The sequence below is a fragment of the Rhinichthys klamathensis genome, unplaced genomic scaffold (genome assembly GCF_029890125.1).
Source record: "Rhinichthys klamathensis goyatoka isolate OS25496 unplaced genomic scaffold, OSU_Roscu_1.1 h1tg000185l_1, whole genome shotgun sequence".
Lineage (NCBI taxonomy): Eukaryota > Metazoa > Chordata > Actinopteri > Cypriniformes > Leuciscidae > Rhinichthys > Rhinichthys klamathensis.
Genome location: NW_026606713.1, coordinates 1,068,024 through 1,089,059, shown reverse-complemented (window position 1 = coordinate 1,089,059; position 21,036 = coordinate 1,068,024). Strand labels below are relative to the sequence as shown.

Below are 21,036 nucleotides of genomic sequence, written 5' to 3'. Positions count from 1 at the left end.
AAATTGTTTACATAATATGTGTATATATATATATTTATATACATTATGTTTGTGTGTATGTGTCTGTATACATCTATATATATAAACAAACTTACTATTATACAATTTTATATATTGACTTCAGTTGAAGTTTTAAAACTACAAAAAATACCTCAATATCTCATTAAGCAATTTGCATATTCTAACTTTATTTTTATCAGTTTTAAAAACATGTAAATCAAGTAGTCAATTTTTTTGTTTTGTATCTTTACTACTTTACTTTTTATATATATAATTAAATAACATCTTTAATCTTTTAACAACTGTTTGACCAGCAATTGCTCCTCATCAAACCAGTGTTAAAAATCTTCAGGTCTGTGCTAATTGAAGCGAGATGTTTATAGAGTAAATCAAAATGGTGTTAAATCGGCAGTGCAACGAAAGCATGCAAACCACAAGTTCCCATCTGTATGAAAAAGAAACACTGTAGACATGCAAATGTAACTACTGCATTGTTTTATTGTGGTTTTCAGAGTATAACAAACACACGTCTGTTTTCAAGTTCACATGACCTTTCACAGCTTCATACATTTATTTATTTACAGTTATAAACAAGGAACAATTATTTACAGTCGCAATCCTTAGTGATGTTCGACATACAGTACCAACAAGACCTGCACAAATATAATAACTTAATGCTTTTAGTGTCATAACCTCAATCAGATGAACACTCACAAATATATACGTATGGTTGATTGTTCAAGCATATCAAAGATAAAACAATGGAGACTCGTTCGTTACGAAGCATCATTTTGCTTTCCAGCATTGGTCGTAAAAAAGTGCTCGGCGTCTCTCGAGGTCATTACGAAAAAGCATGTCAAACGATCACATTCATCGGATCTGTCGTTAAAAAAATACACGTGGAGAGTTGATACAGATGTACTGTACGTTTGCAGGTTTCACAGGTCAAAACATCAGTGGTATCACAAGCAGAAAGAGAAAACGGTATGAAAATCGTTAACGTAGGAACTTTGGCAGAAGATGTGACGAACGCAAAGCGATGCGCGAATACAAAAAACACCGGAGTTGGAGATAAATAATCGAGATACGTGGCGAGAAACATCCGCGTAAACAAACCAGTTCGGTTCGGACAGTGCATTAATCGGCATGAAACTTCATGGATCGAGTCGCTTTCCTCTGTAGCTGCATGTAACTTCGTTAAAAAAGCCCATATTTGCACATTTGACCAACTATAATAGTCAGTTTCTGTAAACAGTCCAGTTTTAAATACTTACGAGGACGCAACACGACGTACACAAGACTTCAAAAACAGAGACGGTTCCAGTGATTTCAACACACTTGAGGCACTCATCACGTTGCTTGTCAACAGTCAGGAGCTGAGGTGAAATGCATTATGGGAAGAAAAAACCATGACCTTTGTTCTTACTTAAAAAAAGAGCTCAGAAATGGTCGCGAACTCGCGCCCGTGTCCCTCTGAGATAAAAACCACCCGTGAACGAAAGTGCTCCTGGCGGGGCGGCCAGGAAGTGATGCGTTAAGGGACAGCAGCTTCCTGCCGATCACAGGCTGAGGAAGGCCAGGTTGTTGTCGTCCTCGTCGCGCTCCGCTTCTCCTCCGCTGTGAGCCGCGGTGTTCTTCCTCTTCACCTGCCGGCGGGTCCTCGGCGCGGGCGGCAGCAGGAGACGGAAACCGGAGAGATTCTGAGGAGAGACCAGAGACGAGGAGACCGACGGACTGGGAACGCTTTGGATGGAGGAGTAGCCCGAGCTGCGGCGGTCTGTGCAAAAGGTGCTCGATGAAGAGGAGGAAGAGGATATGTGGCGTATCCAGGGTCTGCTTCGACTGCTGGTCTCCTCCTCTTCCTCGTTGGGTTCCTCACAGAGGCTGTCGTCACTGGAGAGAGCGCAACAATGTCCCTCTGCGCTCTCCACCGGCAGCTCCATCTCCACCTCCATCACCGAGACTGGGGCAGAGAGAGCGAGAGACAGTTACTCATCAAACTTTTATGAACGGGACTCAAACAATGAAATTTAAAAGGAATAGCCATGAAAATTGACATTTTTTGACCCATTGTATTATATTCTTTCTTCCATGATGCACAAAATGAGATTGCAGGCAGAAAGTCTGAGCTCCTGTTTTCAATACAACGAGAGTGAGCGGTGATTTAATACAGTCGAGCTCCAAAACAGCACCATAAATATCCCAATCTGTGCGCTTCAAGTCAGCTCACATCAGCTGAAGCTTTATGTGAGGAACACAACTCTCAAATGCGGTCGCATTTTTAGATTTTTTTTTTTAAGTTAATTTGAAATAATTTCAATTTATAATTTCAATTGAAATATGTAAAACATATCTTATAAATAATTTAATTAATAAATGAACAGTGAAATAATCATTTAAATAATTCAATTTAAATATTTTTGCTAATTAAATGTTATTATCAAATTATTTTTATTAATATGTAAAATAGATTTTATAAATAATTAAATTAATAATTTAACAGTGAAATAATAATTTAAATAATTCAATTTTAATCTTTTTCCAATTAATGAGATGCTAATTAATTGTTATTATTAAATTAATTTAACAACTGAATTAAATATTTACTTGTTTTAATAATTTAATTTAAAAGACATTGATTTTATTTATGTTATAATTTATTATTTTTGTATTTTAATTTATTTAAGTATTATTGTAATCAATGAAGTTTGTAACAACATTTTTTTATGGAGTTAAAGAAATACAGGATTGGAATGACATTAGGGTCATTTCTCGGTAAAATAGTTCTTTAAAACTAATCACACACACACACACACACACACACACGTGTCTGCTAAACGATTGAATGTAAATGAGCATGCTAGCTGATATAACAACGATGTTGTGACACTAGTGTGACTCGTCACGCATCAATGACAATTGGTTTTGTCAAATGTTTTAGTGTAAGATGATTCAGAATATGATGTAGTTGACATATGAGGCATCTCACCCTCTCCGTCCTTCTCGCCCTCGCTCTCACGGTCTCCTTCGTACCCCGAGCAGGAGGTGTCGAGGCTCCAGTCCAGCATGTCTCCCAGCAGCATCTCCTCCTGACTGGACAGCTCGGCTGTGGGAGTGGCCAGGAAACTGCCCCTGTGCGCCTGCATGCTGTCCTCCCGCCTCCTGCTCAACACACACAACAACAACAACGCATTTAAAGAGTCTGTTCTCCACACACACCTGACAAAACATGGTCTTCGAGGTGCAGAACAGTGAGAATCATAAAAGGATTACAGATGCATTAATAACTATTTTTAGCTATTTGCAGATGTCAAAATGTTTAGATGAATAGTAACGTATGACGGCTGATCTTTTCGGTTTTATTTATTAACGACATTCACGCTAAAATGAAATCAGACATAAAACACATTTTATATATATGGTAAAAATACGGTTGGAAAAAAATACTAATTAATTAAAAAGATATCTCTAAATATCAGATATATTCAATGATCAGTATCTTTTTATAATAAAATAAAATATGAATAATAATATACTAATTACTTTTTAAAAAATATCAGACATATAGCCAGATACTGATCATTGAAAAACTATATAAATATATTTTTTATATATATGTGTGTGAGTGAATATATATGAAATTATACACACTTTATTTTTAAATTATCAGGATATGTCCTTATATTTTTGAGTGTAATAGAATAACAGATCAAATATAGAACAATGAGTTGTGTAGATGTGGTGTGTACAGTTGTCAAATGTCAGTTTTCTTTATCATAGTTAACAGGATTATCTAGACTTATAGCGCCCCCTAGAAACAGAAGTGAATGACATTTGACAAGTATCTGTCTTGGTGTCCATGTCCTAATCATGTGATTCCTAGATATTTGCGCTCACAAGAGGGCTACGCAATAAGAGTTTTTTTTTAGATCTGTCAAACATCATGGCTAAAACACTGACACAAGGCGATACATCCTGCCTCTCCATCCAGTATGTAGTGTTTGGCTCACACACCTCTTGCTGTTGCTGGCGGGAGAGGACAGGAAGGTGTGCATCTCTGTGATCTGACTGCTGGCGCTGGACTCCTCCACCTGCGGCTCCACCTCTGGCACCTCCAGCACCTGACACAGCTCCTTAAAGCTCATCACCTGACACACACATACACACACCCTTCAGAGGACACACTTCACATGATCGACCCAACGAGAGCAGACTCTGAGACACTCACCAGGTCTCTGCTTATCTGCTGGTACGCATCATCCTCGAACCTCTGCTTGACCCCCGTCAGAGACACGTGTCTGTAATCTTTGGGCACATCTTGACCGAAACTGTGAATGGAGTGAAAGAGACTGGTCCGTAAATAGTATATTTTACCAATTAATTATAGAATAACTATAGCAATAATAATAAATAATACATACTGAAACTAAATCATACATTATATATATAAATATATAATATAAAAAATTATAATTTATACATATAATTAATTTAAAAACTAACAACAGCATATAACACATTCATATATTGCAACTCATAGCAATTAATAATATTATAACAATAACAGCATAAGTCAGTCCCTCCAGAAAAAAAACGTGATAATGCGATCGCATGATTTAGTGCATAATCAGCCAAAGTCCGCATATTTATGCGGGGGCCGCATTTTTTTCCAAATACGCCGCACTTTCGCCGCATAAATTGCCGATTTCCGTGCAAAATATGCGGGGCTGGCATTATTTCATAATCCTCGCATTTTCGTTGCAAAAAAGTCACATATCTTAGCAGAAAGTTGAAAAATGTTGCGTTTGCTTCACACAAGAGCAGCCGTTTCACTCTGTTGCCATGGGAACGTTATGAAGTGACGTAATTACGCGATGTGAACATCATCGAAAAGCTGTAAAACAGGAGCACACTTTATTTTTATTTTTTTTATTCATTTTTACAGAAGTTGTAGCATATTCCTTTTGTAAAGCTACAGAACTAGTTTGACTCAATGTTTTGTAAGTTTGATGTGTTTATTAAGGTCTGAAATAACACAAGATGAGAACTTCAATATTCCAGCACTTTCTGTCATGTAGTATGCTTGCTTATCATAGGAAGTAATAAGAAATTATTACTCTTTACATTAAGGTAGTAGCCTAGTGAGAACAGGGTGTTGGGGGGGGGGGATCACTTTTTATTCTCTTTTTCATCAAAGCGCAGTTTTTGCAAGTTCCCGCAATTTTTTGCAAGTTCCCGCAATGTCATCGCATAAAATTGCATAAATATCACGCATATTCCATCGCATTGTTAAAGAAAACAGGGCGCATAATCAAGGATTTTGCTTGCAACAATCACAAAAAAACTTTTTCTGGAAGGACTGATATAAGACGCATTCACATATTATAAAACAATAACTAAATTAATAGATAAGAAATATTATAACTAATATAAACAACATAATGCAACAACATGCAACTAATAATGATAACATTAATAAAGATAAATACTCTTATACAAAACAATAAAATTGTATAACTAATATGGAAACAAATTTTGTAACTAAGATAAACACAGATAATAAATATTACATTTACAATTATTGTAACTCATCTCATTCTGTGCTATTCGAACAGCAAAGCTTCAGTTTCCTCAGAGAAAATGCGAAAGGCCCACAAGACGAGACAGCGGATTGTCCAAAATCTAGTGAGCATTTTAAGGCATCAAAGTCTATTCCAACATGTAGGCAGGAGAGTTACACCTTATTTAGGAAAAGTCAAAGGCCTTTAATGTGTGCTTGATTTAGAAGGCAAACCCAGAATGCATTGCGACAAGCTCAATAAAAACATTTATTAAAGAAGCTAGAAGGAAATAGGAAATGTCAAAATAAATATATCCCATTAGGAATTGAAAAATACTGATAGAAAATAGCTTCGCATTTACAAAATGCATCATCTCCCCCAATTCTCTTTATTTGCCAATTAGAGAATATTTTTAGCTTAGCAACATGCTAACACCAGCTAAACTCCTCAAACCCAGAGGAGATGCGCCTCATAAAGGGCAAGAGTGACACACACAGATAACGTGTTAACACAACGCCTGTCTGACTGCACATCCCCGGCTCCGTGGAAACACTTCTCTCGGGGTCAGAACAACCACTAAACTTCATTTGAAGAAATGCATGCAGCTTAGACAGCGGTGTGTGGATAACTGACGTGGACACTCACCACTTGACGTAGAGCGATAAAGCACAGGAGACCAGATCCTGCTTGGAGAAGCCCGTGTTTTCCTCCAGCTGGACGGGCCACACAGGAACTGTGGAGAAACGGACCGGAACAACTTCAATAACGCTTGTATAAGTTAGTGGAATGGTTCAGCCCAGTTCTACACTGTAATTTTTACAGAAAAGGTGCAACACTCACTCTAGAGGAATAAAATTGAGCTTTATCAGTTAGATGTCTGACGAAGGCCTTGAGAATGGCTGAAGTTTATTCCTCTAGTCTAGAGTGAGCGTCACAACTTTTCTCAAAGCAACTTTTGATTTTTGTTTGCAGTTGATGCAGGGCCCCTTCTTTGCATTTTAACAGTATTTTTTTCTGTAAAAATTACAAAAACTTGTTAATTGGTTAACTAAGTTATATAGTGAATTGGTTTAACATCACATTATATGCAATTTTACATTGCGCATTTGAAGTGTCTCAGCTGAAAAAAAATAATCCATTATTTATCGGTTTTAATATATCGGCCAAATTTTCTTATCTGGCAGATAACGATAACAATTTTTTTTTATATAAAATATATATATATATATATATATAGTAGGTATTGTAAAGTCCCCCTGTGGTGAAAATCAACTTTTTAATGTTGTTTATAAGTCTATGTGGTGTTTTTAACATGCTTTTATGACAAACCATGTGCAAATTCATAAGTCGACACCATTGCTGAGTATTTTCTCCTTAAAACGGCAGTAAACCAAAGACAGTCTCAAACACACGGTTTGAAATCGCTGCGTTTCTGACGTCACAAACGACCTTGTAACCAATCAGATCAACGTGTGACCGTCAACGAGTGGAGTGAGTGAGTGGAGGCGGGGCTCATTTGCATATTCATAGAACCACTGTAGAAAGGCTGTAGTTACATTCAAGCTATTTTAAGGCATGGAGACATTTTTTTTTCCAAGGAAAAAGTGCTTAAATATGTCATTTTAATGATGAAAGATGAGTTTTAAAGGGATAAAAATTATTGACTACAGGGAGTCTTTAAGATTAAATCACTGTATCACTGTAGGGCTGGGCATTGAATTTCATGATTCGATTTAATTTTGATTCATCAGCTTGCAATTCAATTACGATTCAATTTCAATTCATATGTAAATATATCCGGTACAGCACATGTAAACTCTTTAAGGAAAAAGTTGTTCATGCATGAACTGAAACCTGCACAAACTAAAAGATCGGATTTAAAAATCGATATCGGTTCATCGAAACGAGAATCGATTAAAATCAAGAAATGCATATTTAACTGGAAACAGTTTATATGGATATTTTTGGTGGGATGGCGGTAGTACCGTAGTTGTGCAGCGCTCTGGTGAGCAGCAGGATGGCGCTGGCGAGTCGGGCCGGCCCGGGAACGGTGAGAGGCGAGCAGAGAAGAGAGAGTTCACAGATGTATTTGAAGAGGTGAGAACTGCGTCGCTCCGCGGGGAGCAGAGACAGCAGCACTTCCCCATAATCCAGCACTGTGACGGTCTGAAACACAACATTAACACAGAAATCAATTACTGAGCACGAGAAGAACACACACACAATTATGGAGAGTACCCTTGTAAATGCAGTCAGTTATTTTTATACTAGAGCCGTCATGCGATTAAACATTTTAATCTAATTAATTACATGATATGCTGACTAATTAATAAAACATTAAATTTGGCTGAGAAATGACCCCAAAAAGGTCATTTCAAGTCATTATTGTGCTAAATCTGAAAAAAATATATATCATGGCCTTTGTAACAGTTTTTTTCCCCTAAAGCTACATTTTGTAATGTCGGTTTGATGCTTTTCAGAAGCTGCATCTGAATTGGCGTGTAGATATATTTACAGACGGTTTATCGCAGCTCAGAGGTGGCATGAATGCATTTACACTGCAGTTACAATTGGGTAAATAATGGCATGAGATTAATGGGTATTAAAGGGATAGTCCAGGTGATGCTGCACATTGGTGGTGGTGGTTGAGGAGATTCCCCCTTCCATAGGTAAAGCGCTATATATAAATGTAACAAATTATTAGTTCACCCAAAAATGTAAATACTGTCATTTGCTCTCCCTCATGTTGTTTCAAACCTGTATAACATTCTTTCTTGTGCCGAACATAATTTGAGAAATGAATTGTGAAATTTCCCTAATATCTAAAATTTGGTTGTCCTTATTTAATAGAATACAAATATAATCAAAAAAAAAAAAAAATGTTACATGGGTCAAAACCCACAAAAACATGACCAATTTTGTGTGGCAGTGCCAGTGAATATTTTGGGCAGGTCAAGTAACAATTTGAACTACTTGCCCAACTTTTTACTGCTGCTGAAAAAAAAAAAAAACTAAAATTAAACTCCCCAGCATTGAGGGCTGAGAGCAAATAAGTAATATAAATGAAAACAAAGGACCCTTTTAAGGTTCAAAAACATGAACATCCGTGATACTATCTTAATTATCTATTCTATCTTAAGATACAGATGATAATTGTTTGACTTTCACTTATTACACTTTCTGAAATATCAGTTTTACTGATTAAATGCCATCTTTCGTCATCTGGTACGTCTTCGTCATTACACTAAAGCGCATTCAACAGAAAGCCACATTTAAAGCAACATATTTTAATGTTTTGTTTGCATACATAACAAAAAAAGACTTATTATTCAAAGCAATATTAATCTGAAAGCATTGGTTCTGCATATCAGTTATTGGAAACCTAAACAAGTATCAGCTGTAAAAAAAAAAAAAAAAAAAAAAGTAAATATATATATATAGTCAATCTCTATCTTTATCGACTCAATTAACTAAAGAGTTGTATGCTCACATGCTTCAAAGAAAGCTGTATGGCACTCCAAGTATCAAAAAATAAAATATTGGGATTTTCTTTTTTTAAGTTTCTTATACTTCTATACATAGACAATTCCAAGACATTATGTACAGTATGTATGTGTGTCATTATTTCTAAAACATCTGTATATACGAACAAACGATCAATATACAAAAAAGATTTGGAAAACTATGGAATTTTACTTATTTCCGATCTGGGCAAAATAACCAATACAAATAGACCAAAATAATTATTATTAATAATGGCTTAATACACTTAAATACTAAATTAAAATAATAATGCATTTTTAATTAGATTGCTGGTCATGAAATGCATTTAAAAGTCAACATTCTGCTCAAATTTTTTTTTTTTTTCTTATTAAATGCCTTCTGGAATAACCTTTGCATTGAGAGGCGAGGTCTTAAAATGCCATCTAGGCTGGTAGCTCACTCAGCTTTGGCGTCGAGCTCTAAACCTCAGACACATTAATCTGAGCTGCTAGTCTATAATGAGGTTTTTGTGTGCTGGAGTGAATGAAGACAAGAGGGCGCTTATGTCCTTCAGGAACTGACCCGTATCTTCCCGTCCAGCACGGAGATGACCTCCCCCATCATGCGCACCAGGTCTTCATATTGATAGGTGTTGTCAGTGAGCCACACCGCCTCACGGATGGTCAGGATCTCTTTACTGATGTACCTGAGTCAGAAGATTAAAAAAAAAGTTGTTTAGTCTAGTATAAAGCTGCATGATTCTGGAGAAACTGAGAATCAAATCTTTTTGTTTAGAATCGAGATGACGATTCTCCCATGATTCGAAATAGACAACTAAACAAAATAACATGTCATTTACAAGAGATTCTGACAAAATGTCAATTGCTCCAGTCCATTTAAAAAAATATTTAATTAGATTTGTGTTGTTGAGAAATCGGTTTTAATGAATGATTCAATGAATCACTCAAAGACTTTGATTCATCAAGTAATGTGCACTCATTCAATCCCACAATGCACTGCAATGAGTGTACAACTGATGTAGACTCAATGGCTAGAGAATACCCATTATGCACTGTGAGAGTCACTGAACCAGAAGATGGCGCCCGCAGCTGAATCAACCATCCATTTTCCAAACCGCTGGTCCAATGTGGGTACAGCACAATATTATACGGGTATACATTCCTTAATTGATTAATAAATTGTTTAGTTATTAAACAGCACAAACTACGCTAAAGCGGCAGCCCTTCTGGCGCACTCGGTGTCCGAATTCACTCACTCGTTTTCATTCACTCCTTCAAGTGGACTATATTAGTGGAGTAATGTAGGGAACAGTAAACGAGGGTATAGGGGGTGATTTCAAACACATCTAGACTCACTCATAAAGACTTCATGTTTCATCACTGGATGAATCAGCGTTTTTGAACGAACCTCTTCAATGAATAATTTAAATGGCAAATACGTTCGCTGTGAACGAACTTGTCAAAGGTTTAATAGACATAGCCGAATCGTTGTCAGATTGCGCGGGGTGGTTGAATTAACATGGCAAACTTATCGAGTGTATTACTGATCTAGTTCTAGTCTGGCACAAATACACGATTAGCAGAGCGTCTCGTTGCTCACCGAGTGCAGATCACCATGCAGGCGATGCCCAGGAGCTGCAGCTGGGCCTTGGGCACTGAACACAGGCTCAGATAGCGGTCCACGCAGCCGATGGTCACATGCAGCACTTGACTGGAGAAGTCTTTCATGGTGGTCACCTCCACCAGCCAGTCCACCAGAATATACCTGCAAAAACATACGGGTGATGATGAGTGTAAAACATGAAGCTGAAAAGTAAAGGACAATTTGTTCAATAAATCAGTAATTCAATGAATATATATATATATATATATATATATATATATATATATATATATATATATATAGAGAGAGAGAGAGAGAGAGAGAGAGAGAGAGAGAGAGAGAGAGAGAGAGAGAGAGAGAGAGAGAGAGAGAGAGAGAGAGAGAGAGAGAGAGAGAGAGAGAGAGAGAGAGAGAGAGAGAGAGAGAGAGAGAGAGAAATAAACACACTGTAGCCAACCTGACCATCATTTTAACACCAAAAAAATGCTGTAATAGTGCTTTAGGGTGTGTTCACACCAGGAAAGTCCGATAGTTCACTTGCTTTGGTCCGGACCAAATTTATTTATTTTTCGTACGGTTGGCTTTCACACTGCTCTTTTTGCAAGAGAACCAAAATTTGTAAACAAAACCACACGTGTGCTAAGGGTCGTCTATTCATTGGACAAGGATTCTCAAGTAGGGAAATCAGAAAGTGCAAAAAAGGCTCAGCATGGAGATATTTCGTACGGCAATATTTGTTATTTTACTAATTTTGTGTTATTCTGTACAAACGCAATATGAAGAAACTGCGCAGAAGACGGATAAGGTATAAAGTTTTCATTCATAGAGAGGGGCTATGCTCACACATTCAAATAATGAGAATCTTATTGTATACTGCTAACAAGTGCTGTCAATGTTAACGCTTGCGATTAAGTTTGTCCAGTTTAACGCAGCATCATCCTTGTATTGTAACTATCGTTACATTATATGAACTGCAAAAGCTGTTTTTGCATCTATGCGCAATTACACTAAAGAGAACGCTCTGTGTGTGAATGTCCTGATGCACACACTCATTCATTCCAATGACGCACACACGGCGCGCAGAAAGACGCGCAACAGTATCGTGTGGCCAGACAGCGAGCCGGAATGGAATTCTCTTTCGCACTTGAACAACAATAACACAAACCATTATGCCAAAATCTCCGACTACGGAAGCCTGTTAACTCAAAGGCGCAGTGCTTTCTTGCAATTGGGTCGTAAACAAACCGTACCAGAGTTCGTTTGGAACCGTACCGAGACCACCTCTTCAGCTGGGTCTCGGTTCGGTTGTTTGGTCCGCACCCGAGTTCGATTGCTGTATTCACACCTGCCCAAAAGGTCCGCCCCAAGGGGGGAAACGAACTAGAGTTCGATTCAATCGAACCAAACAAGGCAGGTGTGAATACAGCCTTAGTCATTAGATTCAGCAGAAAGTCTGCATTTGCTTAGCCACCACTATGTATTAGAGATAAGTATTAAATATTTACAATATATCCACAGGGAATTTGATGTAAATATAAAAGCATGCAACACTCAGTGTTATTTTAATATATTATTATAGTATGTATTAATACTACTTTGCTTTTACATTTTTATTATTTATTTTAGTTTTAATAATTAAACTAACAAAGATGACAAAAACACATTTCTCTATAGCTATCATTTATTTCCATTTTAGACTTAAATAAGTTTAATTTGAAGTACTAAAATTACTAAGTTAGTTACCAAAGCAACATTTGTAAAAATAAACAAATTAAAAAAATCCCCCCTCTAATATTTGAATGTTCTTTATTTCTATCACTGAAAATTATTTGGTAACGCTTTAACATAAGGTTTCATTTGTTAACTACTCTAGTAAACGTGCACTAACAACGAAAAAATACATTTATTAAACATTAATTTCAACATTTCATAATAAATTATTAAAATCAAACATTGTATGTGTTAATATTATATTTAATGGATCTGAGTTAACAATGAACGGTTAACTAACATTAATAAATACTGTAACAAATGTATTGCTCATTGTATTAGTCAATGCATTAATGAGACCTTATTGTAAAGTGTTACCATTATTATTAACCGTTTTATGAAACCCATGTTAAATGATAATAATGACAACAACAATAATAATAAAAAGTAAAACAATTTGAATTAGATAATAAATAGAAATATATATTTTTTTAAGTTAGACAAAATCATGTGTGACTGACATTCAAGCCAAGAAACAACAACTTTACAATTCCCTGATATTCCTGGTTTTCAGAATATTTTGACATGGGTGTTGATTTCATACCTCTTAGTGGTAATGTCCTGTCCCTGCAGACTCAGCGGGTACTGCAGGGGTGACGGCCCGGAGTGGAAGAACTGGGCCACGAGTTCAGCGCAGGCCCGCGGCTCCAGACCCAGAGGGTTAGCGCTGCCACATGACTTCGCAAACGCCAGCTGGGAGATCAGAACAGACAAGTTAGACAAACATCAAACCCTGTGTGTGTGTGTGAGTGTGTGTTTAATATGGCATCACAAATGAACAGATTTTAACATAAAAAAGCATCACTCTTCATTTGAAGCCCCTGGCCCATCCAAACCCATTTACACACATCAGAGTGGCTTTCAATCTGGCACAGCTGCTGATTATTACAAGTCAATGTCAACAATGGCAGAGAAAACGTCCAGATGAGATAACAGGAAATATGATGCATCTTTCCCAGGGTGTGCACTTCCATTATGAGCGCGCTCAGAGCACTGACATTGTGAGAATGGAGGAATAATGGAGACGGATGATTGGTAATGACTTCATCAAAAGCACCCCATCACAGACGTCATTTTCACACAACAAAGGTAAAAAAAAAATGAACAAACTGAAGGCTGAGCTATCAAAGAACAAAAGTAAACATATTTTAGATGTGTTTTTATATGCAGCTTTCTTTTTTTTCTTCTTCAAGTAATTGTTTTTGTTGTAAATAAAAGATGCACAAAAAATACTACAAATATAAAGCACAAATGGTTTACAGTTTATCATGTTATATGACAGCTAGCTAAGAAAAAAATAGGTAAGGAAAAATCGACAAAAACAAAACAAAAAAAAACCCACCTCAACATAAGCATTTGAACTTCTATAACTCGACTCAACCAGGGGCCGGTTGGATAAACCGCTAAGACTAGTCTTACAAGCTAGACATCACATTTTTCTTTAAAACGGTTTTAAATCAGTTACATCGAAACATAGATTGGCCTAATTTGATATGGTAAAGTAAGACTGACTGCCCCTTGACCAACTGCTAGTGGGTCATAATAGGACTTTAGGGGCTGTTTACACCTGGCCACTTCATGCGTTCTCTCAGATCGGATAGCTATCCAATTTATCAAACCGATTCCATTTACACCTGGTCACATAAATGTGTTTTCGTGAAACGGATATAAATCTGATCTTCAATTCCCGCGCTATATGCAAATTTAATGGAGTTCACGTCACTGAAAGCAAAGCCCCTTTCACACAGCGCTTTGAACCCGGCAAATTGCCAGAGTGCCTTCTGTGTGAACGCAAACACGACCCGGGACTGATGCCGGGATCGATGCCGGGTTGGGGACCTAGTAACATTGCCGTGTTCAGACCCGGAACGCGCGCTGTGTGAACAAAAGCCCTAACCAATGCCGTGTCGTAATGATGACGCTGAAGTAAAGTGAAAGCAGGCTAGTGAAACGGTACGTAATGCTCTAGTTTATGATCGAATCAGAGAAAAAAATGCACAAGCGTGGTTTCTCCAGAGAGAAATCGCAGCTCATAAGCAAACTATACACGTTGCTGAGACATTACATGTCACGTGTCTTTCCGGAACATACACGGGTTGTGTGTGAACGCGCTCTCTGATTCCGGCAAATCACTGGCAGTGTGAATGAAGCAAAATCAAACGAACCCGGGTCAAATCCCGGGTCGCTTTATCCGTGTATTTTCCGGAATCTCTGTGTGAAAGGGGCTCAACAGATATGAGCTGCATTTTATTGATCATCAGGGTTAGGGTTAGGTTAGACCGCAATAAGAGAGAGCGGCAACAGCCCTGGTAAGATCATTTCGTTTCTTTACTTTCAATGATGATGATTGCGTGTTAAGCGTCTGCGGCTTACTTTCAGCAGTAGCGCCGTCATATCTGGCTATAACATGGCATATAGCCTATATAACACGCTCTCACACGTTTATTTTTTAGCATTTTCGGGAGAAGTAAAATTTACATATGTGGTTTTAACAACCAGATGCATTTACACTTGTCCAGTTTCTGGAATGCGGCCCAGACCTCCTCCTGAAGTGGTTTGAACGACCGGATTCAAATCCGTCTCGAATGCGTTTCGGAGGGCATTTACACCTGGTCTTTTCACGATCCGATCACAGGAAACGCATGAAGTGGCCAGGTGTAAACAGCCCCTAAGACACTGTCTTAACATAATGGCTGTTTATGCAACCGGCCCCTGGTTTAGTCCCTGTATTTTTGAATATGCCTTGTCCAGGAATCATGTAAATTAGAAATGTTGTGACGTGTTTATTCCCTAAAGAAACTCTATATCTCAAGACTATAATGAAGGCGTTTCAGGGAGTTCAGAAACAGTGTTACTGATATAGAGAATAACTCCCTCTGGAGTGACTTTGTAACTTTGCAGACCTTTTTCATGCTCAAACAGCAACATTACACACTAAAGAAAGCTGAACATCCTTTAATTTTCTATACACGTCATTTCTCCAGTCACCTGAGCTTCCCAGCATCCTTTAGCAGCGTAGTCCCTGAGTGTGCGCATGCACTGCAGATACCTGCCAGGGTCAGCGGTCTGAGGACAGGAAATAAACCAGCGGTCAGCACGCAGTCAGCAGAGACACAGGAGTGGCGTTATCACGAGAGCTAGAGAAGCTCTTACCGACGTGCCGCGGTTCATTTCCCACAGCAGATACGAGCTCTGCACGCTCCCGCAACGAGCCGACTCCTTCAGCATGGACGTAGCCTCCTCACGCTTCTCCTCATCCTGATACACACACATACAGAGTCACAGATTGAGTTTTAACACCTGCCACTCGAGGGGGGTTACGGGAGAACCAGAGCGGAGCTGCACTCATTAACACAAGCCTTTCTCAGGGACATATTGACTGAGAAGCACAAATGATAACGTCCATACACAGAAAACATCAAATAAGCAGCCCAAACCCAGCTTAACCATGGTAATGATGAACATCCTGTGGATTTCGGAAGTTAGTAACATCTCACGCTCTAGTTTTCGAGATTAAACCATTCTGTGATGCTACAAATGAGACTCCATCTTTAAAACCTGTTAGTATTGTACATCCGTTTACACAATCAATCTTAGATTAGAAGGCCATCTTTTCCAGAACAAAACCAACTCACGTCAAACAGCTGGAGGACTCTAGCCAAGCAGTAAAATAACGTCCCTCTCCGTTCCTGTAAAGACAAGAAGAAAGAAAGAAGGAAAGAAAGAAAGAAAGAAAGAAAGAAAGAAAGAAAGAAAGAAAGAAAGAAAGAAAGAAAGAAAGAAAGAAAGACATTAGGATGCGTTTAGAACTCGAAGGCATCTGCGTCATGATTGACAAATATAAATTGGATAAATATATGATTACATAGATTCCAGTCAATTTTGTTGTCAAGAGAGAGGAATAAAGAAAAGAAAAAACACGATCCCATACTGACAATATTTTGAGGAAGAAAAAGAAATGTAAACCAAATGAATATTTGGAAGGAAAATATATTTATCAACAATTGTGTATTTTATTTATCTACACTACCATTAAATGTTTGGGGTCAGTGGTTTTTTTTATGTATTTGAAAGTCACTCGTGCTCACTAAGACTGGGTTTATTTGATCAAAACTACATTGTGATAATGTTATTACCGATTAGAAGAACTTTCACTTTGAATATATTGTAAAATGTAATTTATTCCTGTGATCAAAGCTGAATTTTCAGCATCATTACTCCAGTCTTCAGTGTCACATGATCCTTCAGAAATCACTCTAATATGACAATTTGATGCTCAAGAAACATTTCTGATTATTAATCTATGGAAAATATGATAAATAATTATTGGAGATTAACCAGCTCATTTATTACAAAAATACAAATAAAATGTATTGTTAACACTTTACAATAAGGTTTAATTTGTTAACATTAATGTATTAACTAACATGAACTAACCTAAACCACGAGCAATGCATTTGTACAGTATTTGTGAACGCTAGTTATTAAAAATTCAAGGTTAACTCATGTAGTTTACTAATGAAACCTTATTGTAAAGTGTTACCAAAAAAAAACAAAATACTCAGAACCCTCTTTTCAGTTCCCAATCCGAATTTGGTCTCATTAAATACCTAGTTTCACTCTGAAAGCTGAACACTTGCATTAAGAGCTGTAACGTATAAAAATCTAAGAAGAAGAAGAAAAAAAGAAACTGTGTACTGGGCCCTGAGGAGTTGAACTGCAGTGGAAGTGAATGCTGGGATATCCAGGAATGGCTCACCAGGTTGGTCTCACACTCGGCTTGGAGCCGGTCGTACACCACAGCCTTACAGCAGCCTCCAGACGTGGACCAGGGCGGGCGGATGAACAGCCAGATGAACGGCTCGGCCAGCGGGGACCTGAGGCTCTCGGCCAGGCTGAAGTATCGAGACGCCATGCGGCCGCACAGATCGGCACGACCCTCCTCGCTGAGCGACGCTGAGGAACGTTCACACGTCATTACAGCTCTGGTCAGTCACCCAGACAATTACATCACTTAATCAAAAAAAAAAAAAAAGACTGTAGAAACTTACGTCCTTCATTGTACAAATACGCAATTCCTAGTTTCACAGCAGCTTCAAAGTTTCCTTTCTCCGCAGCCCTAGATATTGTCGAGGATGAGAAGGAATTTAATGAGAAAATTCATTTAAAATGTGGTATTCTGGACATGAAACAGGAACTAGCATGCTTTGGGATTTAGTCATTACCAGGAAAATATCATGACATTTTCAAAAAAATAAAAAAAAATTCAGGCATGAAAATTATTCAATTCAATCATTTCTACAGTGAATGCATCTACCCATAACATATAGTTAATAGTTCACAAACTGATCTGAATCAATAGAGAATCGTTTGAGAATCAGTCTGAATCAATTTGTAAAGGGTTAGTTCACCCAAATATGAAAATCCTGTCACCAATTATTCACCTTTATGTCATTCTGTTTACCATATTTGAGCGTTATATGCATGTTGTTCGCTGATCATGTGAATAAAAGCCTAAATTAAATCTCTTCATTATATAAAGCAATCGACTTGGAATGAACCGCTCGATTCACATTGATTTATTATACGATCTCTTCACGAATGGTTTGAAGCATCAGACTTTCAATGGAGAGACAGAAATCTCTCAGATTTCATTGAAAACATCTTCATTTGTGCTTCGAAGATGAACGAAAGTCTTACGGGGTTGGAACAGACATAGGAATGAGTGAATGATGAGAGAATATTCAAACTCTTACTTAGTTAGATACTTAGTCTCAAAAACATTGTTGTATATCATACCTCTCAAAGAGCCAAACGGTGTTGAGGGCCGGCCAGCGGTCTTTGAAGCTCACTCGTGCCCAGACACTTGAGTTACTATCAATAATGTCACGGAGATGAGAATGAACCTGCGGGATCACATGACATTCAACATCACAAGTGCACTTTTAGTTAACCGAGAATTTCTGATGTTGTAAGTGAGGCGTCCATCTTGACGAACCGCTCTGACGGAGAGGAGATCCTCAGCGGAGATGCATTGGAGGACGCACAGGAGCAGCTCCTCGGGAAGAGACAGCAGCGTGACGGCAGACGCACGCTTTCGGACACGCTTCCGGACAGGGAGAGAGAAACATTTGGCACATCGACAGTGGAGCACTAGAAACGGAGAATGAAGAAAATCACAATTAAACAACAACACTGAATCACATTTGGAGTATAATTGCAGGCAATCAGTGTGCGGCCAGGAACTTCTTGAAATTGCAGTTCATCACTGTTATTCTGGCCTATACTAGTCGATTAACTGGCCATTTTGAGATTATTGATATCAATAACTGGAGTTTGTTTGGACCATTAAAGGGTAGGGTTCACCTAAAAATTAAAATTACCCTATGATTTACTCACCCTCAAGCCATCCTAGGTGTATATGACATTCTTCTTTCAGACAAACACAATCGGAGCTATTTAAAAAAATATCCTGGCTCTTCCACGCTTATAATGGGAGTGAATAGTTTTCATTTTGGTTGAACTACTAACAGAATTATTCATTATCTGTAAGTTCAAAAATCTACCTACAGTTTGGTCAAATAATAGTGCACATATTCTGTTCTTAAATGTTTTAGTTTATTTAGAGTCTAATACAAGTATTCATACACCTGTATGAAGCTACATCTTATTTTATGGCATTGAACTGTATTTAATAAAGAATATCTGCATTATATTGGTCACTCTGCCAGCTAGATATCGAAACTGACCATTCAATTTAAATAAACAAAAACCTTTATTGGTTTAGCACTGTAAAAAGTACTTTAGTGGTAACGTTACTAGTATGGTATAGTAAAGACAGTAAAAGTGTGGTGCCAATATTACTACGCATACCATGGTATACTTGTTACACCAATGTACTTCAAGGAATATCACATTCAAAATTGCTTTATTGGCATGACTGTGAATACAATATTGCCAAATCAAATACAATATCACGGTACTAACTCACCACACTAACTTACAAGCCCATTAAAACATTTTTGTATCCTAAAAAGATGTTGCATTGCGAAACTCATTTAAAAGCTTAAAGATACATTAACACAAATATAATACACTAATTTTAACTAATAACGGTTAGTTTTGTTAGTTTGCAATGGCAGTTTTGACATGCTCACAGTCACAACCAGTAGCAAGTTTTCCCTCCTTATTCATAAACCAGTTATAGGACAGAGGACAACTGACCTATCTTTAGGAGATATTACCTCAGAATGTATTAAGGACAATTCAATAACACAGTTATGGACATGGGAAGAACATTTATATTGAAGTGATGAAAGTTTACTTCAATTATATAACTTACAGGTTAACGGGTCAGTAACGTTACGTCTCAACTTTGTAAGCATTTAAAAAAAAAAAAAACGTCAGCTGATTATGATGTAATCGAAAGATAAATGTTCATCAATGTTGATGAAATATGAACATAGGAATTTACAACAGAAAAAATAATGATTAGATGAGATTAAAGTAGTTAACGTTACTTACCGCCCGCTTTCATTTCAAGGAAGGATTAGATAAGTCAGTTTGCAGCGATAATGCTTCACAGTGATCCGAAATTAATACTTAAATCTTTGAGTATTAGATTAAATTAATATAATCAGTTTTACTGATTAACCTACTAAATTCCTGTTAACTAATAGTGTTGGACTGTTTAAAACACAACTCTCCTCTGACCCAACCATGCAACTTCCATTAAGCCCCTCCCCCCCGATCGCTTAGCCACGCCTGCGCGGACAGTTTAAACATCAACTCTGGACGCTCACTGGCCAGAAGACGGATACGCCCATCACGGTCGCTGCTGCGTTCTGATTGGCTTTCGCGTAAACCTCGAAGCGCCATTGGTCCGTTTTCCTAAACGGATAAAAGGCGTCGATGTATTGGCTGAAAAGATGCTATTTCGAATTACGCGCTTCCAGTGCTGTGGGACAGGAGTGGTTAAGGGGTTTCGCTCGGGGAATTCTGGGGGATGTAGTATATCATTGTATAACATTAGCGAAATCAGTCAGAAGAAATGTGTATTTTTTCATATATTAAATAAAATTAATTTTTAAGTCTTACGTCCAAAACAACCCTCAAAACGAGCCTGTAATCTAATAAACTAAACATACTTTCAGCTAAAGCATAGATAGAAATTACCTCATATGCTGTTAAAAAAATATTGTCACAATTATGAAATAATCATATACTAGGCTACATGTATTAAATAATGCATCGTATTCAAATTATTTTGATTAATCATTTCAACCTTTTTAAATTACCCCACTTATTTACCATTTTAAAAATCCTTTAAAATAAAGATCCTTGATTTTTAAAATATGGTTCCATATTTACCGATTACAAAAACAACTATTATTTAATGAATTTAATTCATCCCTATAGTAAAAAAAAGAAAACTATACCATATTTAAAATACATTTATTTCATACTAAGTATAAATCCATTAACATAGGCTATATGACATATCACTTGAGACTTACTAATATACTGTAAATGCAAGATATTTAAAGTTTACCTCAAGTATACTTGCAATAGTTCCACTTTAGCACAGTCAAATATACTT

General features: G+C 37.3%; 1 protein-coding gene across 1 annotated transcript; it reads right to left on the bottom strand.

Moving 5' to 3' along the window:
- Nucleotides 1–478: 478 nt before the first annotated feature.
- Nucleotides 479–20,248, bottom strand: ccnf (cyclin F). Its single transcript, XM_056261751.1, has 17 exons — nucleotides 19,962–20,248; nucleotides 18,436–18,590; nucleotides 18,237–18,343; nucleotides 17,489–17,556; nucleotides 17,197–17,393; nucleotides 16,073–16,126; nucleotides 15,591–15,695; nucleotides 15,426–15,503; nucleotides 12,982–13,130; nucleotides 10,665–10,829; nucleotides 9,627–9,750; nucleotides 7,547–7,727; nucleotides 6,207–6,294; nucleotides 4,229–4,328; nucleotides 4,015–4,148; nucleotides 2,990–3,162; nucleotides 479–1,963 (listed from the first exon to the last, which is right to left on the bottom strand). The coding sequence occupies exons 1-17, from the start codon at nucleotides 19,972–19,974 to the stop codon at nucleotides 1,560–1,562; spliced, it is 2,295 nt and encodes a 764-aa protein (XP_056117726.1). The 5' UTR covers nucleotides 19,975–20,248; the 3' UTR covers nucleotides 479–1,559.
- Nucleotides 20,249–21,036: the final 788 nt, after the last annotated feature.

What these genes read in the sequence shown, in the direction of transcription:
- ccnf (XM_056261751.1), bottom strand. An exon ending in GTATTTGTACAATGAAGGAC is followed by an intron (nt 17,394 to 17,488) that starts GTAAGTTTCTAC and finishes AACGTTCCTCAG; the next exon opens with CGTCGCTCAGCGAGGAGGGT. An exon ending in CCCGCCAGCAACAGCAAGAG is followed by an intron (nt 3,163 to 4,014) that starts GTGTGTGAGCCA and finishes TGTGTTGAGCAG; the next exon opens with GAGGCGGGAGGACAGCATGC.